This window comes from Scyliorhinus torazame, chromosome 14 (assembly GCF_047496885.1).
Source record: "Scyliorhinus torazame isolate Kashiwa2021f chromosome 14, sScyTor2.1, whole genome shotgun sequence".
Taxonomy (NCBI): domain Eukaryota; kingdom Metazoa; phylum Chordata; class Chondrichthyes; order Carcharhiniformes; family Scyliorhinidae; genus Scyliorhinus; species Scyliorhinus torazame.
In genome coordinates, this window is record NC_092720.1 from 191,504,793 (window position 1) to 191,530,983 (window position 26,191).

The following is a 26,191-nucleotide window of genomic DNA, read 5'->3' on the forward strand; positions in this document are numbered from 1 at the left end:
ATTTTACGAGGAATTTGCAACTCACCTGGCACCAGATCTGTTGGGGGTGTTTAACGAACCACTGGAGAAGGGGGAGTTGCCAGAGATGATGACGCAGGCAGTAATGACACTAATCCCGAAAAAGGGGAAGGATCCTGGTGGAATATGGCCCATGTCACTATTGAACAGGGATGTAAAAATATTGGCTACGTTGTTGGTGGGGAGGATGGAGGATTGTGCCTCTGGGGTGGTGGCAGAAGATCAAACAGGATTCGTGAAGGGTAGGCAGCTGTCAAGTATTATAAGACGGCTGTTGAATATGGTGATGAATCCGTCGGGGGCCCTGATACCGGAGGTGGTTGTGTCCATGGACGTGGAGAAGACATTTGATCGGATGGAGTGGCGGTACTTGTTCGAGGTTTTGGGAAGGTTTGGGTTAGGGCCTAGATTTGTGGCATGGGTGCGATTATTGTATGTGGCACCAAGGACGAGGTGAGGATGAATGATATGAGCTCACAAAGTTTTGACTTACACAGAGGTACGAGACAATGGTGCCCGTTATTGCTGTTGCTGTTTGTGCTGACCATAGAGCTGGTCGCAATAGCTCTCAAGGTGCCGGCGGACTGGTGGGGAATTATGAGGAGAGAGAGCATCGGGTGTCGCTCTATACCGATGACCTCTTGCTGTATGTTTCGGATCCGTTGAAGGGTATGGGAAGGATTATGGGCCTGCTGGGGAGGTTTCTCAGGGTACTAACTGAATGTAAGGAAAAGCGAGGTTTTCCCTGTGAATGAGCTGGTACAACAGGCTAATTTAGGGGGATGCCATTTCCAGTAGTGAGGGGTAGGTTTGGGTATAATGGCATTCCGGTACGAGGCAACGGACGGGGCTCGATAAGTAGAACTTAATGAAGCTGGTTAGGAGGCCAGGGAAGATCTTAAGAAGTGGGAAGCACTGCACTTAACATTGGCAGCAGGGTCCAAGTGGCGACGTCTAGCTTTGACAAAGGATCATCTGGACTCGAAACGTTAGCTCTTTTCTCTCCCTACAGATGCTGCCAGGCGTCATGAAAGTTTCCAACACTTTATCTTTGGTGAAAATGAATATTCTGCCGAGGGTTTTGTTTATCTTTCAGGCTCCCGATCTTTATACCAAAGTCCTTCTTTCAGAAAGTACACACGATCATTTCGGACTTTGTATGGGTGAGGAAGGTGCCGAGGGTGCCTCTACAGAGGCAGAAGCAGCGTGATGGGGGGAGGGGGAGGGGCAGGGTGCGTTGCCAAACTTGCTTCATTATTATTGGGCGGTGAATTTGGACAAGACGCGGCGACGGTGGGAAGGAGAAGGGGTCGGGTGTGTTAGGATGAAGGAGGAATCTTGTAAGGAGTCTAGTTTGAGGGCTATGGTGACGGCAGCGTTGCCAGTGGTTCCGAGTAGGTATTCAGGGAGCCTGGTGGTGCAATCCACGGTGAAGATATGTAATCAGTTGCGGAGGCATTTTAGGGTGGAAGGGATGTCAGTGCTAACGCTACTGTGCGAGCATCATGGGTTTCAGCCAGGTGGGGGATGTGGGGCGCTGGTGGATATTGTATACAGGAGGTGCAGGGAAGTGGGGTTGGTCAAGGTGAGGGATCTGTATTTGGAGGAAGCGTTCGCCGTTTGGAGTAGCTAAGGGAGATGGTAGATCCGATTTGGGGGAGGGAGTACAGGTATCTGCTGATTAGGGACTTTGCATGAAAGGTCTGCAGGCGTTCCCTATGTTGCCGGGTACACCCCGTTGGAATGACTGCTGCTTCCGGATGTGGAAGTGGAGGGAAGAATTGGGGATATATACAAGTGGCTGAGGGTGGAGGGAGGCGAGCGGATGGTGGAGATCAAGGAGAAATGCGAAGCGGAATTGAGAGCAGCGATTAACTGCGGAGTATGGAGTGAGGCACCGCATAAGGTAAACGGGACCTCCTCTTGTCCAAGGATGAGCTTGATACAGTTTAAGATGGTGCACAGGGTGCATATGACTCAGGCGCGAATGAGTGGGTTCTTTCAGGGAGAAGCATATGAGTGGGAGAGCTGTGGGCGGGGGCCAGTGAATCACACTCACATGTTTTGTGGATTGCGGTAAATTGGGAAGATTTGGACGATACATGGGGCTTCAGAGAAGCCGGAGCTCATGGGGAGCAGGAAGGCCGATATCGTGGCCTTCGCCTCTCCGATTGCATGGCGGAGAATTTAACTGGAGCGGCGGTCGGCATTGCCACCGGGGGTAGCGGTTTGTTTGAGAGACCTGTACGACTTCCTGTGGTCAGAGAAGAAAAAGTATGAGTTCAGGGGCTCAGTAGGGGGGTTGAGAAAAGGTGGGAGATGTTTGTGACCGTGCTTGAGGAGCTGTTCGTCGCTCAGTAGGGGGGGGGGGGGGTGGTGAGGGGAGGGGAGGTTGAAAATTTGTACAGAAAATCTGTACAGAAAATCTGTATAGTTGATTGTTGGGAAGTATGTCTTTCAGGTGCCTCTTGGGTAAACAATCTTCCAATCTCAATACTGAGTTGAACAACTTGACACGATCTCCTTTGCATTCAGTTTTCCATTCGAAAGCAGCTGTGAATGTTGCTGCTGCATTTTCCAATAACAACTCCTCTGGATCCACATTTTGTTCCTCCGTTATCCTGTTACCACCTCCTTCCTCTCGCACCATTATGTAATTTAATATGTCCTGCTTCAACTACTGTTAATGAGACTAAATGGGACAGGTTGGGACTGTTCTCCTCGGAGAGGTCGAGGGGAGATTTAATAGAGATGTTCAAAATCATGAGTGCGCTGGACAGGATAGATATGATGAAACTGTCCCTGCTTGTAAAAGGATCGAAAACGAGTGAGCACGGTTTTCAGGTGATTCGCAAAGGGAACAAATTCGATATGAGGAAAAGCTTTTGCACACAGCGATTCGATCGGCAAATGAATGCACTGTCTGGAAGCGCGGTGGAGGCAAGTTCAAGGCATTCAAGGTGGTTGTAGGTAATTATTTGAATAGAAACAATGTGCAGGGTTGTGGGGAAAAGTCAGGGGAATGGCACTATGTCATAATGCTCATTGGGAGAACTGATGTGTCTGCAATAACTCTGTAATTATGTGTCTTCCACCCTATCGCTGAACTTCAGTGAAATTGACTCCCCTCCTCCTTTGTCCTTGCGTCCATGCTCGCTTAACACCTGTGGCTCCTCTAGCTTTTCCAGTGCTGGTGAACGACCATCGACTTGGAACAAAAACTCTTGTTTCGCTCTCGCGGATGCTGGCAGCCATGCTGAGCATTTTCGACATGCTCGATCTTTATTTTAGATTTCCATCATTCGCAGTATTTTGCTTGTAAATTAATAATTTCACCTCCAGCTGGGACCCCTGGATCTGCAAGGGAGACAAAAAAAGTTTGAAGGTTTGTCGAACAGAAGGGATGAAGCATGTACAGAAGCAAATTCGATGTCAGGTGTTTCGTTCCATTCTTTTGACTTTTCGAAGTACGCAGGGGAAACACAAAAGTAATAATTTGATTGCATTCGAGTGAACGCCAGATACAGATATGGAGCTGAAGTATTAATTCTTGCTGAGTATTACATGTTACCAGATGGGGTTGAAATTGATCATTGGGGCGGGCAAGTAAATAGACAGTGGCAGGTTAACTTTTTAACACGCACACTGCCCGATTTGCAATTCTACTGATGAGAAGGGAACTTTGAACAAATCTCGATCAATTAGTCGGTCTAAACAATTCAAACACAGTGGGGTGCAACTTTCCGTTTGAGAGACAGGGTCTCAACAGATGGTCGGCGGAAATGGCAACAGAGTGGAAAATCACACGAGGTGGAGAAGAGATTATCGATTTGCAATTTTTCTATTTTCGCCACACCTCGGGAATTTGAATTGCTGAGTTCTCAGTTCAACTATAGTTTCCTTTGAACATAGGAATTCAGTGCAGGCGTGAGCGTTTCGCCACCCGTTTCCTCCCTACACTCTTCCCCCTCCCTCTTTACCCCACCCCTTCCCCCACCCCACACCCACTCCCCTTCCCTCCTCCATCCCATCGACACTCCTCGTCGCCGACAACACTTCCCTCTCCTCCTTCCCCCCTTCCCCCCTCCTCCCCTTTCCCCACCCTGCTTCGCCATTCAATAGGATCCTGACTAATCACATTGTGGCCCTCACCTCACATTTCCTCTACCCCGATAACCGTTAACCTCCTCGTTAAGAACCTATGTTTCTCCCTTGAGAATATGCAATGAACCTGTCTCCACTGCGCTGCGAAAGAGATGTTGAAAAACTTATGAGGGAAAAGGAAGATCCTCAACCCCACCTTTAATGAGAGTCCCCATATTTTGAAGAGATGTCCCACTAGTTCCAGAGTCACCCCCCACTATGGAAAACATTTGTGGCCTCGTCTTCTCAAAGTCACGAACTTTATATGGATGCGGAAGATCAAGTGACTCCTCCCAGTTTAGTCTGTACCCAGGATATTCCCTTTTTCACTCCATTATAGTGCTCACCCGAAAGTTCACTGATTCCAGGCGTTTTGGTTGTTCACCGTTTTCACTGGGAGGTTTATTACAATTCTGCTGGAACCTTGTAGGAATGTGAGTATTATTGTATGGTTTTGCACGTGTCTCCATAAACAAACTGGGAAGACTCTTCACACAGTTCAAAACAACGATTTAAATTTAAATGACTTCCCATGCACCACCTTAAAGATTCATTCCCTCAACCACTGTCACACCCTGGCCGCGATGCAAGTCCTCTCAAACATGGATTGGATCAGCACGTCAGGGCTCCTTACAAACTCGAGATTTGTATCACCTTGACATCCATGTGACCAATAGCACCTGTACGTTCCCCTCCAAGTCACACATGTAGCCATTTGGGATGGCCACTTTCAGTATACAAAATGGATACTCGCAGAGCCTGTAGGGAATAATGGAAAATACAAAGCAACAAGCAGGCACAGAGCCTGAATATATATTTGGAAGGCAGTCTGCAAACGGAACCGAAACTCTGGATCGATTTACATATTGATGGCTCATCTCCGGGAAACAAAGAACGAGTGCTCAGGTAGCCTATACTGACTCAGACATTCCGACGCCACTACTGCAACCAGAAGACACAAACAAAGCAAGTCCAACGGCCACCTAGGACACGCCGAGCCATCAAGGCACCCGCCCCTTTATTGGCTTAGATCGATGGCAGTGATCGAGAAGCTGCCCAATTAATTGGGACCAAGTTTAAGGTCCACCTAAAAGCGCGTGAAGCCCCTCCAAGTGTGAGAACGAACCACGGCGAAAGGTTCAGCCTCTTTGATTTGGCTCTCAAGCGGAGAGACCCTTCCACCAGCACCACCAGAAGCAACTAAGTTCAAGTTCAACGCTTGCTACCAGACGGACGACCTTAGCTGTACTCCTGTTACCTCTTCGAACCCAACAGCCTCAGATCCGAACAACGGCCATTGTTCCTCTGACCTAAGTGGGCACCCGAAGTTAAGTATAGGTGTTAGTGGTAGATATAGTTTAGCCTGTAGTGTTATTGTGCATGAGTAAATCATACTGTGTGTAAATAAAGTAGGATTGACTTAGAACTAACTAACTGGTGTATTGGCTCTTTGATTGGTATTCGGGTTGAACCTTGTGGCTGTATCGAGAGATACCTGGCGACTCTGAAAGCATACTCACAATTAGGATTAAGAAAGGCGACCTTAGTAACCACCATATTTATAGCAAGTAAACAGAGGAACACACACCACCCTGAATTTGTATAATTCGGCCATTCCTTCATTGCCTCTGGTTCATCATACCGACACTCCCTCCCGTAACAGCACCGTGGGTGCAGTCAAGTCACATTATCAGCAACGTTTCCAAGAAGGCACTTCACTGCCACAGTTCTCAAGGGCAACTGGCGATAGGGAATAAATACTGGCCCAATCCTAAACTTGATCAAAAAAGTATATATTCTGTATGAGCCTGCCTCACTTGAATGGATATTTACATTGTTGTCCAAAGACTGGCAAGAAATTGTTGCATAAACATTAACAGAGTTGCAGAGCTTCCCAATTTGGTTTACCATCACGAGAGTAAACATGAGTCAAATTACATCAATTCATCTGCTGCCATCCTGCTGGTTGCACGAAATAATTATAATACAGTTGTTGGCTAACCACAGCAATCAATAATGAGGCCTTGCGGCGCAGTGGTAGCAGCTCTCCGGCTGAATCCGAAGGTCCAGCGTTTGATTCCAGCACCAGAACTTGTCTGCCAAGAGGGCGAGGGCTGGTAATCAGTTCGGAAATCCTTCGCCCACTATTCCCCAAAGAGTGGGCATGAAGACTAGCTAAATCAATGACAACCAATCTCTGTCAATTAATTTGCATGACATGAGGCAATAATAATCCTAAATGGTGGAAACGTTTGGGAACCAATTGCCTGAGACATCCATGGCGCACTGACTATCAAAGATGTTTCAAAATGTTAGGCGAAGGACCAGCGCTTTGCCGTTAAATTGGGCTCGATAGTTTGCCAACTGGCTTATCACGCAACCTTCCACTTCGCAACGTGAACTTGACCAATTGGTAGAAACGATCCTCATGATCTGACCGCCTCCCAATCATTCCGGTTGCTTTTATGCTTTCAATTGCGGCAGTGTCCTTCCTTTATTGATCTGACCAGATCTGTTTGTAATATCAATTTCAGTAAATGTAATATCAGAAAACACTTTTCAGGCAGTCCATGAAACTCCTCATCGGTTGCAATGAGACCAATTTGGAATGCTCAAAATAAGGACTTTCATTCTGTATAAACTATTGGAATCCATTATCAGGAGAGGAGCTCTGCAATTTCTACCATATACATCATTTTTGAAAGAAAAACCTGTAGTCAACGCAAATCGAACTGGAAAATGTTAACTTTCTTCATATTTTTGAAGGAAATGACAGCAACAAACGTAGAGAATGCACTATAAACGAGTAAAGTTGCACGCTTAGCTCACAGCCTTGACTTAATGCTCAACTTTAAAAACTCTATTTCGAACGATTTACCTGAAATCCTAACTACTTAAAAAAGATAACCGACTCTCTGTTTATAGTGATATTTTCTGGAAGTAATCATAACCTTTCCATTTCCATTTATTTTATGCAGACGTGTTAACTGTACTCTGATTAAAATCTCTTTTGTTTTTTGATTAATTATCCGAGGAAGTAATGTTTATTTAAAGTTTAGCATGTCCATCCTTAATTTAGGCCATCCTTTAAAACCTTAACCTCTACTCTCACTATTCTTGGACAATAGAACTTCTCTTTATGCCATTACATCGGCACCCGTTTCTATCTGACAATGTCTCCACCCTAAACAGTTGCGATTTTCAGCACGTTTCACAATGTTAAAAACCACGGTACCCATTCTTCCTCTCTTACCTTGTTTCTTGAGTTGCTTAAGCTCTATATGGAAAAAATGCAAATGATGAATAAACCACAAAAAAAATGGGGCATTGAAATGACAAGAATTTGATTCTTAAAATATTTTACCATCCATGCGGACTGTCAAGTAAGCGGGAAACCGATTTCTGGACGCGAAGGCCTGCCTTCAGCGACAGCTCGCCACGGGTTCATATCAAATTGGCAGCCCCTCAACGCCCGGCCCATTTATAGTACAAGCGAAAATTAGATGAACTGTAACACCGAATATTCACTAAAAGATACTAATGGAAGGAATAGGAGCAGAAGCAGATAATTTGATCCCCGAGCCTACTGTACCATTGAATGAAATCATGGAGGATCTGAGTTATAGCCTTAAATCCACTTTCCTGCCTGCCCCATAAGCCTTGACTCTCCTGTAGATCACAAATAGTTCGACGTCAGCATTAAATTAATAACCGAGGCTCCACGGCTCTCTGAGACAGAAAGCTCCCATGATCAATGGCTCGCTGTGAAAAACCATTCCTACTCATCGTTGTCTTAACTAATTACATAATTTTGAATCCCTTAGTTTCAGTTTCCCAAGAGTTTCCCAACCTTCTCGTTGCCTTCCCTGTTAAGGATCCCCAGGATCTGATACCACTCAATAATGGTATACCTCTCCTTCTCCAAATTTCCATGAATACAGCCCCAAACTCCTTAACATTGCCCCATAGCACAGCCTCTTTTTCCTTGGAATCAATTCAGTGAACCTTTTCTGTACGCTTTTCAATGTACGCATGTCCCTTGTTTAGAAGGAGACCAAAAGCGGACAAATTAATTTTATTTGGTCTTACCAATTAATTTAACAGTTGTAAGAAAACCTCCCTAGTTTATCCCATTCCCCAATAAACGCCAGAATTCTCATTTGCCTTTTTAGATACTTATTGTACCATCATGACATCGTTGTCGGTGTCAGATTTGAAGATAAACAGATCTTGCTGTTCCACGGGATTCTGTTGCCTCTCTCCATTGAAATAATGTTTTGCTTTCCCTCATCTGCAATGGGCAACCATGTTTCCCACATTGTGCTCCATCAGCCAAACGTCTGCCCACCCATATCATGTATGCATATCATCTTGAAGACATTATGTGTCCGCCTGACAGCATGTATTTATTCCTCTCAACCTATACATGGTCAGAAAAGTTGCCTATATTATATTCGATCTCTTCAATCAAGTCATTAATTTCGATTGCCAATATTTCAGGTCCCAGCTTTCATTCCTGTGTAGCTCCGCTTGTTACAGTTTGCCAACCAGAAAATGATCTATTAATTTCGACTCACCGTTTACTAATAGTTTGCTCACTTTCCATCCTCATCACCACGGGCTCTCTTGTCTTGTGAGCAAACTTTTATGTGGCAACTTATCGAATTGTTTTTGGAGAAACAAATACACTCTATCTACCCGCCCCCCCCTATTTAGTTGCCTTGTGATATTCACAAAGAGATCTAGCACATTTGTAATAGGCCATTTTCCTTTCATAAAACGACATTGACTCTGAAGGTATTTTGATTTTCAAAATGTACCATAACAACGTTTTAAATAATGAATTCTAACATTTCCCAAAGATGTGGATGGGTAAAGTAACTGCCCTAAACTTACAGACTCTCTGTCCCCTTCTTTCTTGAACAGTGGGGCTCCATTTGTGGGGTTCCAATCCACTTGGACATGCCCAGAATCTATGCCATTTTGTTAGATTACAACCAATTCATCCATTTTCTATGCAGTCAGTTATTTTAAGACTCAAGAATGTAGGCCATAAGGTCCAGGGAACTGGGTGGCCTTTAATCCTACTTGGTGTCCTGATTTATTTTCCCCTGAGATAGTGAGGGCTTTAAGTTTTTCCCTCCCTTTAGACAGCTGATTTGCTACTATACTTGGAATCTTTCAGTATTATCTACCAAAGAGACAGAATGCATTTTTCCAAGTCGGTGCAATTTCTTCGTTTCAGTTGAACTGTCACACTGATAATATCACACTCTCGTTATCTGACAGGCCAATCTTTACTTAAGTTACTATCTTCCTCTTGTATGAAATTTGAATATTTTAATGCTTTAAAAATATTATTGCTAGCTTACTCCCCAGCTCTCACTTTCCCACTTTTTTAAGTCATCCTTGGCTGGTTTCTAAATAAATCCCTGTCTTCTTGTTTGCAACCAGTAGTCAAAGCATTGGACTCACATTCTCTCAGTTTGATACTACCATTAACCTACGTTACTCCTTGAGGGCGAATACCTATCATAGAATATCTCTTTTTCTATGAGATGTATCTTGGTTGAGAATTGTGAAATATTATCTTAAATATTTTCACTGCATTTTTACTGTCCTATCTTTTAACTTATTTCCCATTCAAAAGTATATATACTTTTGTGATTACCTTTACTTAAGTTTAATACATTAGTTTTTAGACCAAGTTTCTCACCATCAAACAACAAATTCTCCAATGTAATGAATACGCTTCTTTGCAGTTTTCTTTATCATGAGATCCTTGCCTGATTACACATAAGCAGTTTTAATTGGGGAGGAGGAAGGGGGGGGGGGGGGGAGCGGGGGTTGGTATAAACCACTGCCGTCCGCTAGGTCTTTCCCTTCCTACTTCTTATCCACAACCAAACAGTAAGCAGAAAGGTGACACTGTGGGTAGTACTGCGGAATGGTGGCAAGTAGTTAGCACTGCTGCCTAACAGTGCCAGGGATCCGGGTTAAATTCCAATCTCGGGTGATTGTGCCGAGTTTGTACATTCTCCCCGTGACTATTTGATTTCCTCCGGGTTCTTCGGGTTACTCCCACAGTCCACATATATGTAGTTTAGGTGGATTGACCAGTCTAAATTGTCCTTTAATGTCCACTGGTTAGGTGCGGTTATGGGTTTCAGGGATGGGGCGGGAGAATGGGTTGAATGCTCTTTCATTGGGTTGGTGTAGACCGAATATCCTCCTTCTGCACTGTAGGGATTCTATGCTTTCCCATCTTGATGTACCAAGCTACATTTGTCACTACTGGCCTGACCTCGCCTTTTAGTAACCTAGATACCCCAACTTTTTCTGCTTTCCTACCACTCTACCTCGATGTCAGATCCCCTTGAACATTCAATTCCCAGCCTTGGTCGCTCTGCAATCACACCTCTGTAAACATCATATCCGTTTATATATTTGTCTTTCTGCTGTCGTTTCATCGATCTTGTCACAAATTATGTGTGTATTCAGGTAAAGAATGTCAATTCTCTTCATTTTCCAATTTCCCTACTCTGACCCTTTCTGCTGGCGCACTTTCATGCTATTCACGCACTGTCCCTTTCTTTCACACTCTAGTTACCATTGCTCGTATCGCTACTCCGCACTATTGTCATGCCTGTTCTTATTTCTAAAACTCTTCTGTCCCATTGTTTAATTCGAAACCCCCTTCGAGTGGCTTCGTTGAATGATTTGTAAGGGTGTTGGCACCAGCGGCTTTCAGTTGCATACAATTATTTTCTAATCTTCTTTAGTGTCATGTTACATTTCCCCATCTGGATAAATATCTTAAACATTTCACAGAATTGAATTCCTAATCGATTATTGTGGACGGAATTTTCATCTCCTTTCTTCTAACCGAATTGTGCAACCTGAACAGATTTACTGAAGTAAAATGCTGCAATAATAATTTGTTTTGAAGACCGCACACATTTCTGCCTATGACCAGGTCTGAATTTTCTTTTCGAATGAAAGGTTATAAGTGCAATAACGTTTTAGTAGTATGCTTCATTCGGTGCCGTGATTGGGCCGCCCTCCCATAACTCCATTTTTAAAGCATGCTGACTCACATTCAGGAGAATGTGTGGGAGAATGTGTGAAGAAACTTTTAAAGATGAAAGGTATCAGTCATGACAGACGAGCAAGGAGCAGGAGTATCATATTGAGCACATCGGGCCTACTCTACCATTCAATAAGATCATGGCTGATGATGATAGCAACTTCATCTATACAATTTTCCCCCAACTCCAGTAACCTATAACCCTTTGCTCACCAAGATTTTTTCCACCTCTGACATAAGATATATTCAAAGACTCTTCTTCAATTGCCTTTTCAAGAAGAGAGTTCTTAAAATCACCATCCACTGGGAGAAAATAAATCCCTAGTCTACGTTTTAAATGGGCAACACCTATTTTAAAAGAATTACTTCTTGTCTGGATTCTCTCAAAAGTGGAACCATCCTGTCCAAACCCACCCTGTCAAGATCCCTGAGAATCGTATTTGTTTCAATCAAGACTGCTCTTACTCTTCTAAGCTGCAACTGAGTCTAGCCCGTCCAACCTTTCATTATAATACAACATGCCCACTCCACGCATCAGTCTGGTAAACATTTCCTATGTTGCTTCAAACGCATTTTTTACATCTGTCTTTAATTAGGGTGAACAATACTGTAAGCTTTACTCCAGATGTGGTCTCACGTGTGCCCTGTACAACTGGAGCATAACTTCCCAACTTTTGTATTAATTTCTCCATGCAGTGAATAATATCATTATATAGCTTTCCTTTTTTATTAAATTATTTTTATTAAAGTATTTGCAAATTTTTATAACAATAACAAAAACAATAACAATGACATTGACATGGTAAAATAAACATTTCCCCACCCGACCCAATCTTCACACACCACAACCATCTAACACCTATCCACCCTTTGGAATACTGCTTCTGCTGACATTTTAATTTTCCCCGAGAAAATCGACGAACGGCTCCCACCTCCGAGAGAACCCCAAGATTGACCCCCTTAATGCAAACCTTATCTTCTCAAGCCTGAGAAACCCAGCCATGTCACTAACCCAGGTCTCAACACTCAGGGGCTTCGAGTCCCGCCAAAGGATGCATCTCCGGGCTACCAGGATATCGGCCTCTTTCACTCCCTGAACTCCCGGATCTTCTGACACTCCAAAGATCGCCACCTCTGGACTCTGCTCCTCCCGTGTTCCTAGCACCGTGGACATTGAATTCGCAAACCCCTGCCAAAACCCTCTGAGCTCCAGGCATGCCCAGAACATGTGGACGTGGTTTGCTGGGGTTCCCGCGCACCTCGCACATCTATCTTCTACCCCGAAAAACGTGCTCATCCTCGCCACCGTCATATTTGCCCGGTGGACCACCTTAAATTGTATTAGGCTAAGCCTGGCACATGAAGAGGAGGAATTCACCCTGCTTAGGGCGTCCACCCATAGGCCCGTCTCTAACTGTCCATCAAGCTCGTCCTTCCACTTGCCCTTAAGCTCCTCCACCAGGGTTTCCTCCGCCTCCAACAGCTCCTGGTAGATATGCGACTCTTTCCCGTCCCCCACCCAGGTACCGGGCACTACTCTATCCTATATCCCCCCCTGGCGGCAGCAGCAGAAAGGCCGGCACCCGCTTTCTCAGGAAGTCTCGCACTTGCAAATATCTAAACCCATTCCCTGGCGGCAGTTTCAATTAATCCCCCAGCCCCTTCAAGCTGGGAAAGCTCCCGTCGATAAATAGATCCCCCATCCTTCTAATTGCTGCCTCTGCCAGCTCTGGAACCCGTTGTCCAGCCTGCCCGGTGCAAACATGTGGTTGTTACAAATCAGGGTCCAGACCGACGCACCCTCCACCTTCTCATGCCTCCTCCACTGCCCCCAGATCCTCAGAGCTTCCACTACCACCGGACCTGTGGAGTATCAGGCCGGCGAGAACGGCAGAGGAGCAATTACCAATGCCCCCAGACTAGTGCCTTTACAAGACGCCGCCTTCAACCCCTCCCATGCCCACCCCGCCCCCATTACCCACTTCCGCATCATGGCAGAAGTTCGGCAACGCCAACCCACCCTCCTCCAACTATGCGCCAACCACATTCTCTTCACCCGCAGGGTGTTATTCGCCTACACAAAGCCCCAGATGATCTTGTTCACCCGCTTGAAAAAGGCCTTAGGGACGAAGATGGGGAGGCACTGAAAGACAAACAGAATCAGGGGAGGAGCGTCATTTTCACGATCTGTACCCTCCCCGCCAGTGACAACGGGAGCATGCCCCAACTCTTAAAGACCACTTCCATTTGCTCTACCAACCGGGATAGATTAAGCTTATGCAGTGCCTCCCATTTCCGAGCCACCTGGATTCTCAGATAGTGAAAGCTCTTCCCTAGCATTCTAAGCGGCAGCTCCCCCAGTCTCTCCTCCTGCCCTCCAGCCTGAATCACGAACATCTCGCTCTTCCCCATGTTAAATTTATACCTCGAAAAACTGCCAAATTCCCCTAAGATCCACATGACCTCTCCCATCCCCTCCAGCGGGTTTGAAATGTACAAAAGCAAATTGTCCACAGAGAGCGAGAGCAGAGCCCCCCCCACCCCCTTCGAACCAGCCACTGACAGTTCCTCGCAGCTCTTAGCGCCATGGCCAGTTGCCAGAGCAAACAGTAACGGAGAGGGGACGCACCTTGCCTCGACCCTCAATGTAATTTGAAATACTCTGAACCCAGCCGGTTCGTATGTATGCTCGCTACAGGTGCCTGGTAGAGCAACCGCACCCAGCCAGTAAAGCCCTCTCCAAACCCACATCTTTACAGCACCTCCCACAGATACTCCCACTCCACCCAAACAAAGGCCTTCTCCGCATCCATCGCTGCCACACCTCTGCCTCCCCTCTCTCTGAGGGCATCATAATAACATTTAGAAGCCTCCTCACGTTGGCCTTGAGCTTCCTGCCCTAAATGAAGCCCATTTGACCTTCCTCTATCACCCCTAGAATACAGTTTTCTATCCTTGTGGCCAATACCTTAGCCAACAACTTGGCATCTACATTCAAAAGCGAGATCGGCCTTTATGACCCACACTGCTCAGGGTCCTTCTCCCGTTTAAGAATAAGTGAAATCGAGGCCTGCAACATTATCGGGGGGGGGGGGGGGGAGGATTCACTTCCCTCTAGCCTCGTTAATCCTCCTAACCAGCTGTGGGCTCAATATTCCTGAGACCTTCTTATAAAATTCCACCGGGTAGCCATCCGGCCCTGGAGCTTTGCCCGACTCCATGCCCTCCAGCCCCTTGATAACTTCATCCATCTCAATTGGAGCTCCCAGCCCCTCCACCAGGTCCTCCTCCACCCTCGAAAACTTCACCGATCCAAAAAGTGCCTCATCTCGTCCACACCAGCCGGGGGTTCCGACTCATATAATTTACTGTAAAATTCTTTAAACACTTTGTTCACCCCCCTGGGTCCAAGACCATGTTCGCGTCCCTATTCTTCATTCTACAAATCTCTCTGGCCACCTCTCTCTTCCTAAGCTGTTGTACCAACAGCCTACTCGCCTTTTCGCCATACTCATAAACCACCCCTTTTACCTTCCTGAACTGTTCCACTGCTTTACCTGTGGTCAACAACTCAAAATAGTTTGAAACTTCCGCCGATCCCTCAGGAGCCCCGCATCTGGGGCTTCCGCATATCTCCTGTCCGCCTGGAGTATCTCCTCCACTAATCTCTCCCTCTCTACCCATTCCCCTTTACCCTGTGGGACCGAATCGTAATGAGCTCCCCTCTAACACCCGCCTTCAGAGCTTCCCACACCGTCGCCGCAGATATCTCTCCCGTGTCATTTGTTTCCAGATAGTTCTGAATGGACTTATTCACCCACCCGCAGACCGCTTCATCCGCTAGCAACCCCAGATCCAACTTCCATAACGGACATTGCCCTCTCTCCTCACCAATCTGCAAATCCACCCACTGCGGGGCATGATCCGAGACTACAATTGCCGAGCATTCCGTCCCCACCACCCTCGGTATTAGCGCCCTGCTCAGAACAAAAAAGTGAATACGCGAGTAAACCTTATGAATGTGAGAAAAAAATGAAAACTCCTTCGCCCGCGGCCGTATAAACCTCCATGGGTCTATAACCCCCCCCCCCACCCCCCCCCACACACACACACACACAATCTGTGCCATAAAGCCCTTCAATTCCTTTGCCACAGCCGGCCTCCTCCCTGGCCAAGATGTTGACCGAATCAATTCCGGATCAATGACCATGTTAAAGCCCCTCCCCCCCCCCGATCTGGCTATGCGAATGTAAGTCCGGGATCCTACCTAACACCCCCCTCATAAACCCAACGGCGTCCAAATTCGGAGCACATATGTTCACGTGCAGCACACGTACACCCTCCAACCTTCCGCTCATCATTATGTACCTACCCCCCTCATCTGACATGATTCTCCCAGCCTCGAATGTCACTCGCTTACTGATGAAATTTGCGACGCCCTGGTCTTTGTGTCCAGCCCTGAGTGGAACACTGGCTAACCCAACCCTTCCTCAATCTCGTCTGATCTATGACCTTAAGATGTGTCTCCTGCAGCACAGTCACGTCTGCCTTCGGTTCCCTTAGATGCGTGAACACACAAGCCCTCTTGTCCGGCCTATTCAGTCCTCTCCCGTTCCACGTAATCAGCCTGGACGGGGGGGGGGGGCTTCCCCCCCCATCCCCGCCGACTAGCCATCATCCTTTTTAGGCCAGCCCCAGGCCCGCGCCCCCCCCCCGCTTCTCCGAGTACTCCCATGAGCAGCTGCTCCTCCCGATCTCCCATTTATTCCCCGACAATAGTTACTCCCTTGTCAGCAAAGCAGTCTCTCCCCCCTTTCCACCCCGCAAAAAAGCACCAGAGACCTCACCCCCCCCCCGGCCCCCAGGCAACGCACAAGTTTAACTCCCCACTGCGCTCCCGAGAGGCAGCTGAACTATGCTGATCCCGATAACCCCCGCCCCTGGCCCCAAACAGTCTGTCTCCCTATTGTTCGAACCTCTCCCCCCACATGAATAAACCTATTAACAGCATCACATTCCCCAGTAAGTAAACAGCAGCAAAAACAAACAAACAAAAAGATGCAATTAGCAGAAACCAGTGACGAGACCGTCCCGTCAGGCAAAATCTAGTCTCCCAAAGAACTTGAAGACCCCCCCCCCCCATCAAACCCCTGCAAGGCAAAGCATACTACAACCTTCACCGCAGCCCATAATTTCACCCAGAACGAGATGACATCTTTTTTCTTTTGAAAAACCAGTGCAGTATTACTAGGCACCGCTACAAAACCTCGCCACAACTTAAGTGTCTTTCAATCGTCTACAGCTTCTTTTCTTTAATGAATGCCCATACATCGTCCGGCGTCCCAAAATAAAAGTCTCGCTCCTAGTGCGTAACCCACAGCCGTGCTGGGTACAGCATCCCGAACTTTGCCTCCTTCGTGAAGAGGGTCGCCTTTGCCCGATTGAACCCAGCCCGTCTCTTGGACAGCTCCGCCCCCAGGACCTGATAAATACACAACTCAAAGTTCTCCCACTTGCTGCTCCGTTCTTTCTTGGCCCACGGCAAGACGTGTTCCTTATCTGTAAACCGGTGAAAACGTACCACCATGGCCCTCGGCGGGTCATTCGCCCAGGGCTTCCTCGTGAGGGCTCTATGTGCTCTATCCACCTCCAGGGGCCGAGGGACCGCCTCAGCCCCCATCAACCTCTCCAGCATGTCCGTCACATATGCCCTCGCATCCGATCCTTCACTGCCTTCAGGGATGCCAACGATCCTGAGGTTCTTCCTCTTGGACCTATTCTCCAGGTCCTCCAGCTTCTCCTGCGTCCTCTTCTGGCGATCATCCAGCACCTTTTCCTTGTTCTCCAGCACGGTTATATAGTCCTCCTGGTCAGATAACTTTTGCTCGATCTCCCGTATCGCTTTCCCCTGGATCTCCTGATTCAAGACTACTTGCTCAATCGAAGCCTTGATCGGGTCCAGCGTATCCTTTTTCAGCTTGGCGAAGCAATCCTCAAAAACTTCACCATCATTTCATTTCATTTAATTTCATTTCAGCTGCTCCGTCGACCACTGATCCGTCTCTCCTCGGCACTTGCCCTCCGCCATGCTGTTCTGCGATACCAGCTCCGCTTGCCTCTCACTACCAGGACTGAGCCGTTTCACACAGCCACTTCTGGTCCAATTCTCCATACACCAGAGATGGAATCCTCCTTACTGTAGCACAGTTCGCCGATTTATCACAAAAAAATTCAAGAAAAAAGAGGACAAAATGTCCGAAAGTCCATTACAGGCGGGAGCTATCGAATGTGCGACCGACTCCTCCATGGCCGCCATCGGAAGTCGTTATATAGCTTTCCCAATGACGTTTCTTCAAAGTTCCTCTGTTCAACAGTTTTACCGTTACATTAACCTGCTGCACTTTCTGGCATTGTACAGCCATATATAATTATTAAACTTGAAGAACTGAGCTATTGTTACTGAAGACTGCACTCATTGATAGCTCCCCTTTCATATTTTGTAAAACTGTGGGGATTTTAGCAGCCAACGGTAAGGTAGAATAATTCAAATTGCCTCTCAAAAACCGTCCAGACAATCTCTTTATGTGCAATCGATAGAGAGGTCCACGCGTACTCAGAAAGCCGAGAAACAATCTTTAAATGCATTGGCAACTAAGATAGGAACAGGCGGACGTGATTGTATCGGTATGCTCAAACTAGGAATATGCTCAATAAAACGATTCTCTGGAATACTTGTGGTTCACAGTTATTATAGATGTAGAACAAAAAGTTAAGAATGGCCTTAGATGGTTCTGAGGAAAGGCCATGACATTAAACTTTAACACTGCTTCCCTCGCAATAGATTCTGTCAGACCTTCTGAGCATTTCTGGCATACTCTGCTTTTTTCAGTGGAATTAAACATCGGGAGAGAAAGCAGATGAGAACATATCAGCTATGATAGAATGGTGGAGCAGGCTCAATGGCCAAATGTCCTAATTCTGCTCCTAAATCTTATGAACTTATGAACTTAAGGATAGGCCAGGGAATCTATGTGTGGAGCCAGAGGAAAACGGCGAGGGGCTAAATGAATATTTTGCATCAGTAATCACCAAACAGAAGGGATTGGTGGATATTGAGCCGGGAGAAGGCCGTGTAGATAGCCTGGGTCACATTGTGATCCAAAAAGACGAGGTGTTGGGCGTCTTGAAAAATATTAAGGTAAATAAGTCCCCAGGGCCTGACGGGATCTACCCCAGAATACTGAAGGAGGCTAGAGAGGAAATTGCTGAGGCCTTGACAGAAATCTTTTGGTCCTCACTGCCTTCAGGTGATGTCCCGGAGGACTGGAGAATAGCCAATGTTGTTCCTTTGTTTAAGAAGGGTAGCAAGATTAAACCAGGGAACGACAGGCCGGTGAGCATTACGTCAGTGGTAGAGAAATTACTGTTGAGAATTCTTCGAGACAGGATCTACTCCCATTTGGAAGCAAATGAACGTATCAGCGAGAGGCAGCACGGTTTTGTGAACAGGAGATCCTGTCTCACTAACTTGATAGACATGATGTGGAGATGCCGGCGCTGGACTGGGGTGAGCACAGTAAGAAGTCTTACAACACCAGGTTAAAGTCCAACAGGTTTGTTTCGATGTCACTAGCTTTCGGAGCGCTGCTCCTTCCTCAGGTGAATGAAGAGGTATGTTCCAGAAACACATATATAGACAAATTCAAAGATGCCAAACAATGCTTGGAATGCGACCATTAGCAGGTGATTAAATCTTTACAGATCCAGAGATGGGGTGACCCCAGGTTAAAGAGGTGTGAATTGCATCAAGCCAGGACAGTTGGTAGGATTTCGCAGGCCAGATGGTGGGGGATGAATGTAATGCGACATGAATCCCAGGTCCCGGTTGAGGCCGCACTCATGTGTGCGGAACTTGGCTATAAGTTTCTGCTCGGCGATTCTGCGTTGTCGCGCGTCCTGAAGGACGCCTTGGAGAACGCTTACCCGGAGATCAGAGGCTGAATTGCTCAAGGGCATTCAGCCTCTGATCTCCGGGTGAGCGTTCTCCAAGGCGTCCTTCAGGATGCGCGACAACGCAGAATCGCCGAGCAGAAACTTATAGCCAAGTTCCGCACACATGAGTGCGGCCTCAACTGGGACCTGGGATTCATGTCGCATTACATTCATCCCCCACCATCTGGCCTGCGAAATCCTACCAATTGTCCTGGCTTGATGCAATTCACACCTCTTTAACCTGGGGTCACCCCATCTCTGGATCTGTAAAGATTTAATCACCTGCTAATGGTCGCATTCCAAGCATTGTTTGGCATCTTTGAATTTGTCTATATATGTGTTTCTGGAACATACCTCTTCATTCACCTGAGGAAGGAGCAGCACTCCGAAAGCTAGTGTCATCGAAACAAACCTGTTGGACTTTAACCTGGTGTTGTAAGACTTCTTACTGTAACTTGATAGAGTTTTCGAGGAGGTCACAAAGATGATTGTTGCAGGTAGGGCAGTGGATGTTGTCTATATGGACTTTAGTAAGGCCTTTGACAAGGTCCCTCATGGCAGACTGGTACAAAAGGTGAAGTCACGCAGGATTAGGTGTGAGCTGGCAAGATGGATACAGACTGGCTAGGTCACAGAAGGCAGAGAGTAGCAATGGAAGGGTGCTTTTCTGATTGGAGGGCTGTGACTAGTGGTGTTCCGCAGGGATCAGTGCTAGGACCTTTGCTGGTCATAGTATATATAAAAGATTTGAAGGAACATGTAACTGGTCTGGTTAGTGAGTTTGCAGATGCCAAAAAGGTTGGTGGAATTACGGATAGCGATGAGGACTGTCAGAGGATACAGCAAGGTTTAGATCATTTGGAGACTTGGGGGAGAGATGACAGGTGGAGATTAATCCGGACAAATGTGACGTAATGCATTTTGGAAGGACTAATGCAGGTCGGGAATATACAGTGAATGGTAGAACCCTCAAGAGTATTGACAGTCAGAGAGATCGAGGTGTACAGGTCCACAGGTCACTGAAAGGGGCAATATAGGTGGAGAAGGCAGTCAAGAAGGCCTAAGGCATGCTTGCCTTCATTGGCCAGGGCAGTGAGTATAAAAATTGGCAAGTCAATTTGCAGCTGTAAAGAACCTTATGCCAAACTTGGATTATAGTGTTCAATTCTGGTCGCCACACTACCGGAAGGATGTTGAGGCCTTAGAGAGGGTGCAGGAGCGATTTACCAGGTATTGTCTGGTATGGAGGGCATTAGCTATGAGGAGACGTTGAATAGACTCGGGTTGTTCTCACTGGAACTATGGAGGTTGAGGGGCGACCTGATACAGGTCTACAAAATTATGAGGGGCATAGACAGTTTTTCCCAGGGTAGAGAGGTCAATTACTAGGGGGCATAGGTTTAAGGTGCGAGGGGTAAGGTTTAGAGGAGATGTATGAGGCAAGTTTTTTTACACAGAGGGTAGTGGGTGCCTGAAATTCGCTGCCGGAGGAGGTGGTGGAAACAGGGACGAGAGTAACATTTAAGGGGCATCTTGACAAATACATGAATGGGATGGGAATTGAGGGATACGGACCCCGGAAGTGCAGAAGATTTTAGTTTGGATGGGCGGCATGATTGGCGCAGGCTTTGAGGGCCGAAGGGCCTGTTCCTGTGCTGTACCTTTCTTTGTTCTTATGAAACCAGCTGATTGCTCACTATTACCTACCTTAAGCATTGGCATAAAATCAAAATTAATTCCACCTCATTTTCGCACCACTGGAATACCACGGAAGAAATTAACTAAATACAGAAAATAGCTTACCTTCATCTTTCATACGCAGTAGTTGCTCTGAGAGAGAAGACATAGAAGGTAGGAAAGGAATTAGATAAGTAGGTGATGTAACCTTAACTGCTACCTAAAGTTTCTCACAGTATCCATACAGTGCAGAAGAGGCCATTGGACCCCTGAAAGAGCACGCCACCCAAGTTCACTTCTCCGTCCAATCCCAATAACCCCTTAACGTAACCTACACGTCTTTGGTCACTAAGGGGCAACTGAGCATGATCAATTCACCTAAACCGCACAGCTGCACACCCACCCGGTGGCACTTTGCTCATGTTGCATGGGTCACTTAACTAACGCTTTTAATTCGGATATTTTTACTTCAGAGAATCATAGATATGCTGAACACAGGAGGCTATGCAATCGATCGAATGTGTACAGCCTTCTGCCCCTTTCGCCAATTACCTTAAAGCTTTGCTGTCTGGTATTTGACACTTCAGCCATTGCAACCTGTTTATGCGCGTAACTGTAAAATGTAAAGTAAAGTCACCATAGTCCCGGATGACCATAGGCTGCTCTTCCATTTGAGGTGGAGAGCGGAATGGTGGTTACTAGCCTGCGAGCACCACATCTCAGGATGGGGGGCAAGGTTGAGAAGGCAGGATTTTTATGAATAACCGCAGGCGGTACGTTAATTCCACGTGCGCTGCTAGCCTCGCCGCGTCTCAGGAACCAGCTGTCTGGCCACCTGAGCTAAACCAGACCCCGGTACCCAGTTCGCTGGACAGTTGGTTCGTGATGCTGAGCAAGGCCAACGGTGGCGGTTCAATTCCCGTATCGACTGAGGCGGTTCATGAAGGCCCGTCTTCTCAGCCTATCCCGTCGCCTGAGCTCTGGTGACCCTCCGGTGAAATCACCACCAGTCAACTCTCCGCCTCAAAGGGCAAAGCAGTTTATGGTCTTCTGGGGCTACGGCTTTACTTATGCATGTAGAATCTTCATAATTTTATAGAAATATCCCTTATCTTTTCTGCAGTATCACTAGTCTGTCCACGTGACTTATCGCTGGAGGTAGTCTTGTAAATGTGTGATGTGTTTTCTCCAAATCCGTTTTGCTCTTCCAAAAGCCGCTTGCCCGAAATTGAATATATTGCACCAGCTGGTGTCGCATCCATGCTTCACATAGATTTCACATAACTCTGTTTCCAGGATTCAATATAGTTACTTAGTCTGCTGCAATTACGTTCAAAGATCTGCGCATAAACACTCAGTATCTCTCTGCTCCTGCATCCACTTTGAAATTTAGCTTTTATTGTTTATTCTCGTAAAAATAATATCGTATTTTCCTGCATTGAAGTTGTTTTTACTTTGCCCCAGTCTTGACGTCTATTACATTTCTCCTCTCTGTACTTCCCCGTTTTTGCATAATATGGTTTTTTTTTCTAAATAGTGTTTCGGCAAGAAATACAAGTCATTAATATATATCAAAAATAGCACTAGAACAAGCAACTGTGGAACATATACCTCCCTCGAGTTCCAAAGAAATAGCGTAGAATAACAAGCAATTTTCAAACGTTAGCCTATTTTGAATCCATGCTAGCTAGCTCCCTTTTGACCCAGGAGTTTAATTTTCATATCCGAGGTTATTAAACGCATTTGGTAAGTGTATATACGTTCTCCCAACTGTAGTATCTTCATCCAGCTTCTCTACCAGTTCATCAAACGCTCAAACACAATCGTGAAACAGGACTTTCCCTTACTCAACCTGTTTAGCCTTCTTGATACAATATCTGTTTAATAAGTTATTATCTTTCTCTCGCATTACAGCTTCTAAACACTTCTTCACCACAGACGGTAACTAAATTAGTTAGGTTGATCCTGCCCTGCATTTGTGGACGACAAGAAAGTATTTGCAATTCTCAGATCTTTGGCGGTGCCTTTTTGCCGAAGGACAATTGGAAGAACGTGGCTAGGTTTAAGATCTTTTCTACTTTTCCTTCCGGGAGCAACTTAGGATGCCTCTCATCGGAATTGGGCGCCTTTTCTACTTTGAACAGTTTTAGTCCCCCCCCCCCCCCCCCCCACACACACACCCGCCCAGTACGCCCTCCTTTCCATTTTTACAACCCCCAGCATCCCGACAACCTCGGCGTTTCCTGGGCATTAGCCTGAGCTTTTGCTTACATTTCGATTTTGATCCCTAACTGGCACATCACTCCGTCAAAACCCCTTAAAAATTTTTTTTTGTTCGATCTTAATCTGCATCGAGAACAACCTTTTGATTCTCTGTCCTGTTAGATGTTCGTCTATACTCTTACTACATCGCTGCACAGTTAACTTTTTACATTCAGTCTGTTTGTTCTCTTGCGTTGACAAGTTGACACCCCTTATATTCCATTTTTATTACTTCATACGACTCTCTAATATAATCGTCATTTGGGAGGCTTAGCTTTGGTTGCCCTCGCTTAACCATATAGAAAATATACTTAAAGTCATCAGGATAATGTGCTTGCTCAGCTGAACCGAATTTGCCAGGATATCCCTTCTAAATGCACTCTTCCGGGGTCTTCTGGTAGAGCTCTGTAGGGGGAAGACGTGCACGGGGCAGCTCCCGCTAAAGGACTACACTTTAAGGGATTTTATTTGTTTGTTTGTTTAGTCCCGGGGGTATTTTAATTCTTGTATTTTTTTAAAGAAAGAACCCACGTAGCGCTCCCCTGTATGTACGAACAGGAAGAAAAAAAGCTAAGGCCCGCGAGAGAAGCCGGATAATAAAAAAAAAGGTACGGGAGGAAACGGAACCTGAGGCTCAGAAGCGGCCGAGGAGAGTCGCGTCCCCGAACAGAACGAGCGCCGAAGAGCGCGAGTCTGCAAGCCTGCGAGCCTGCCCGACCGAACACCCCAGAACGTGGGCGGCAGAACAGAAGCGGCAGCCCGGACCGCAAAGCCAGAGACTCAAGCGCTCGGGAGGGGAGCCAGCGGTGCCAACGACCAGGAGAGAGAGACACACACACATACCCTCCCCCCCACCCCCCCACCCGGCAACGGAGCGGCAGGGACCACGTGGTGAGAGGCGAGACATAAAGGGACTCCATCTGCACCAGGAAACTTCTCTCCCAAACCCTCCTGACGTTGTGAGAAGGAAAGGGAAAAAAAAGAGAAGGAGAAGGGGAAAATACAAGTAAATAAATAAATAAAGAGGCAAAGCGAGAAAGGAAGGTAGTGAGGAAGGTAACCAACCACGCCCCCCCCGCCCCCCAACAAACAAAAAGGGAAACCCCGAAGCCTGAGGCAAGCCAGCGAGAGCAGAGGAGAGGCGGAAGAGAGAGCAACCCCAGGGTAAGGAACAGCAGCGGGGAAAGAAGCAGAGGCAGACAGATGGCTGGAGGAAAGAAAAACATCAAGATGAAGGGACAGCGAGACGCAAGCAGGAGCAGCAGCCAGGGTAAGGCGCATGAGCGGGGGACACGCAGGCAGGCGGCCCCACAAGACGAGACGGAGGTACAGGCGAGCCCGAAGGGGAAAACGATGACGGACCAAGCAGCAGAGCGTGAGCAGGACGCAGCCACCAGCATAAAGGAGGCGCTCTGGTCGGAGCTCCAGGCAATGATGAAGGAGAGCATGCACAAAATGCAGCAGACCATCGAAGGCCTGGAAAGGGAAGTGAAGGCGCAGCAAAAAATTATTCTGGAGTTGCAGAGGACCGCCTCGGACCAGAGTGACAGGGTGATAACCCTAGAAGCCGAGGTCAAAAGGTTAGTACGGCCCAGGGGAGCCTAAGAGCGAAACTGGAGGACCAGGAAAATAGGTCCACATGGCAGAACATTAAAATAGTGGGTCTGCCTGAGGGGATAGAGGGCAGAGACCCAACAGGCTACAACACCCAAATGATGGGCAAGCTAGTGGAAACGAGGTATTCCCAAACCCACTGGAAATAGACACAGGTCGCTACGATCCAAGCCCAAAGCTGGGGACCAGCCCAGAGCAATTATTGCAAAGCTGCACCGCTGCCAAGACCGGGTGAGAATCCTAAAGTGGGCACGGCAAGCGAAACAGAGAACGTGGGAAGGGAAGACCATAAGGGTGTATCAGGACATTGGGGCAGACCTGCCTTAAAAGAAGGCTGAATTCAACAAGGCAAAATGGGCACTGAACAAAAGCAAGGTAAAATTTGAGATGTTATTCCCGGCCAAACTCTGGGTAACATTTAAGGGGAAAGAGCTGTATTTTAACACCCCAGCGGCGGCTGATACGTTCGTTAGAGCGAACAAGCTGGGAGAGGAGCACACGCAACCGCAATGAAAGACATGGGGACGGAAAAGGAAGGGAAAACCAGAACAAAGAGCGGAGGGCAGAACGCAAACAATGACAATTGACTCATGAACTGTGCACATGTGTGGTATGCCTTGTGCGGCACCGTGCTGTCTTGTTTCAGAGACTGTCTCCTCTCTCAATGCAATCGGTGGGAGTGGAGCGAGGGAATTGAGGGTGAGGAAAGCAAACAAGAGGGTGAGACTAGGGCCAATAGGAGAAAGGTTAAACAGGGACAGAACTTGGCGAATACTGGGAAGAGGGCCACTGTACTAGCGAGGAGGGCCAGCACGGGAGAGCAGGAAGGAAGGAGGGCCACGGCGCCTCTCTCAGGGGGGAGCAGCGCCTGGCACAAGGAAGGTGGGGCAGAAGGGGGGCTGAGAACGGGGGGTGGGGGGACAAAGGGACAGCGGCTAGTGCGGAGAGAGGAGTCTGGGGGAGAACTCAGAACAAACGAAAAGCAAACAGAAGGGTGAGATCGTGAAGTAGTACAGACATAGGCCTCGGTGGGCATGGAGCAGGGCGAGGAACAAAGAGGGCGCTGAAAACAGCCACTCGAGAGGCCATCAGGACAGAGGAAGATCCCGGATCGCAGGCCGCAACTGTGTGGCGTACACACAACTGGTGGCCACATTGGGTGCCCCCTGAGCGCTGGGGCATGGTGAGAGCGGTGACCCTGGCCATTTTGGACGTTGCCTAGCAAAGGGAAACCCTGGAGTGCAGGGGCGCATCCACCAGGTAACTGTGGGTGATCCCACAGGACCGGGGGGGAGGGGGGTCAGACCCCCCCCCCCCCCACCAGGATGATTACCTGGAATGGAAGGGGGCTCAACGGTCCAGTGAAAAGACCCTGAGTGTTCGCCCACTGAAGACACC

At 47.3% G+C, this 26,191-nt stretch overlaps 1 protein-coding gene across 1 annotated transcript in view; it reads right to left on the reverse strand.

The window, feature by feature from the left end:
- LOC140389101 (uncharacterized) overlaps positions 1-26,191 on the reverse strand; it is a 306,705-nt gene that overhangs the window by 88,384 nt on the left and 192,130 nt on the right. The window contains exons 37-39 of the mRNA XM_072473261.1: positions 21,044-21,070; positions 7,415-7,438; positions 3,355-3,375 (exon numbers count right to left, since the gene is read on the reverse strand). Of these exons, the coding sequence (XP_072329362.1) occupies positions 3,355-3,375; positions 7,415-7,438; positions 21,044-21,070 (72 nt within the window). The remainder of the gene's footprint in view (positions 1-3,354; positions 3,376-7,414; positions 7,439-21,043; positions 21,071-26,191) is intronic.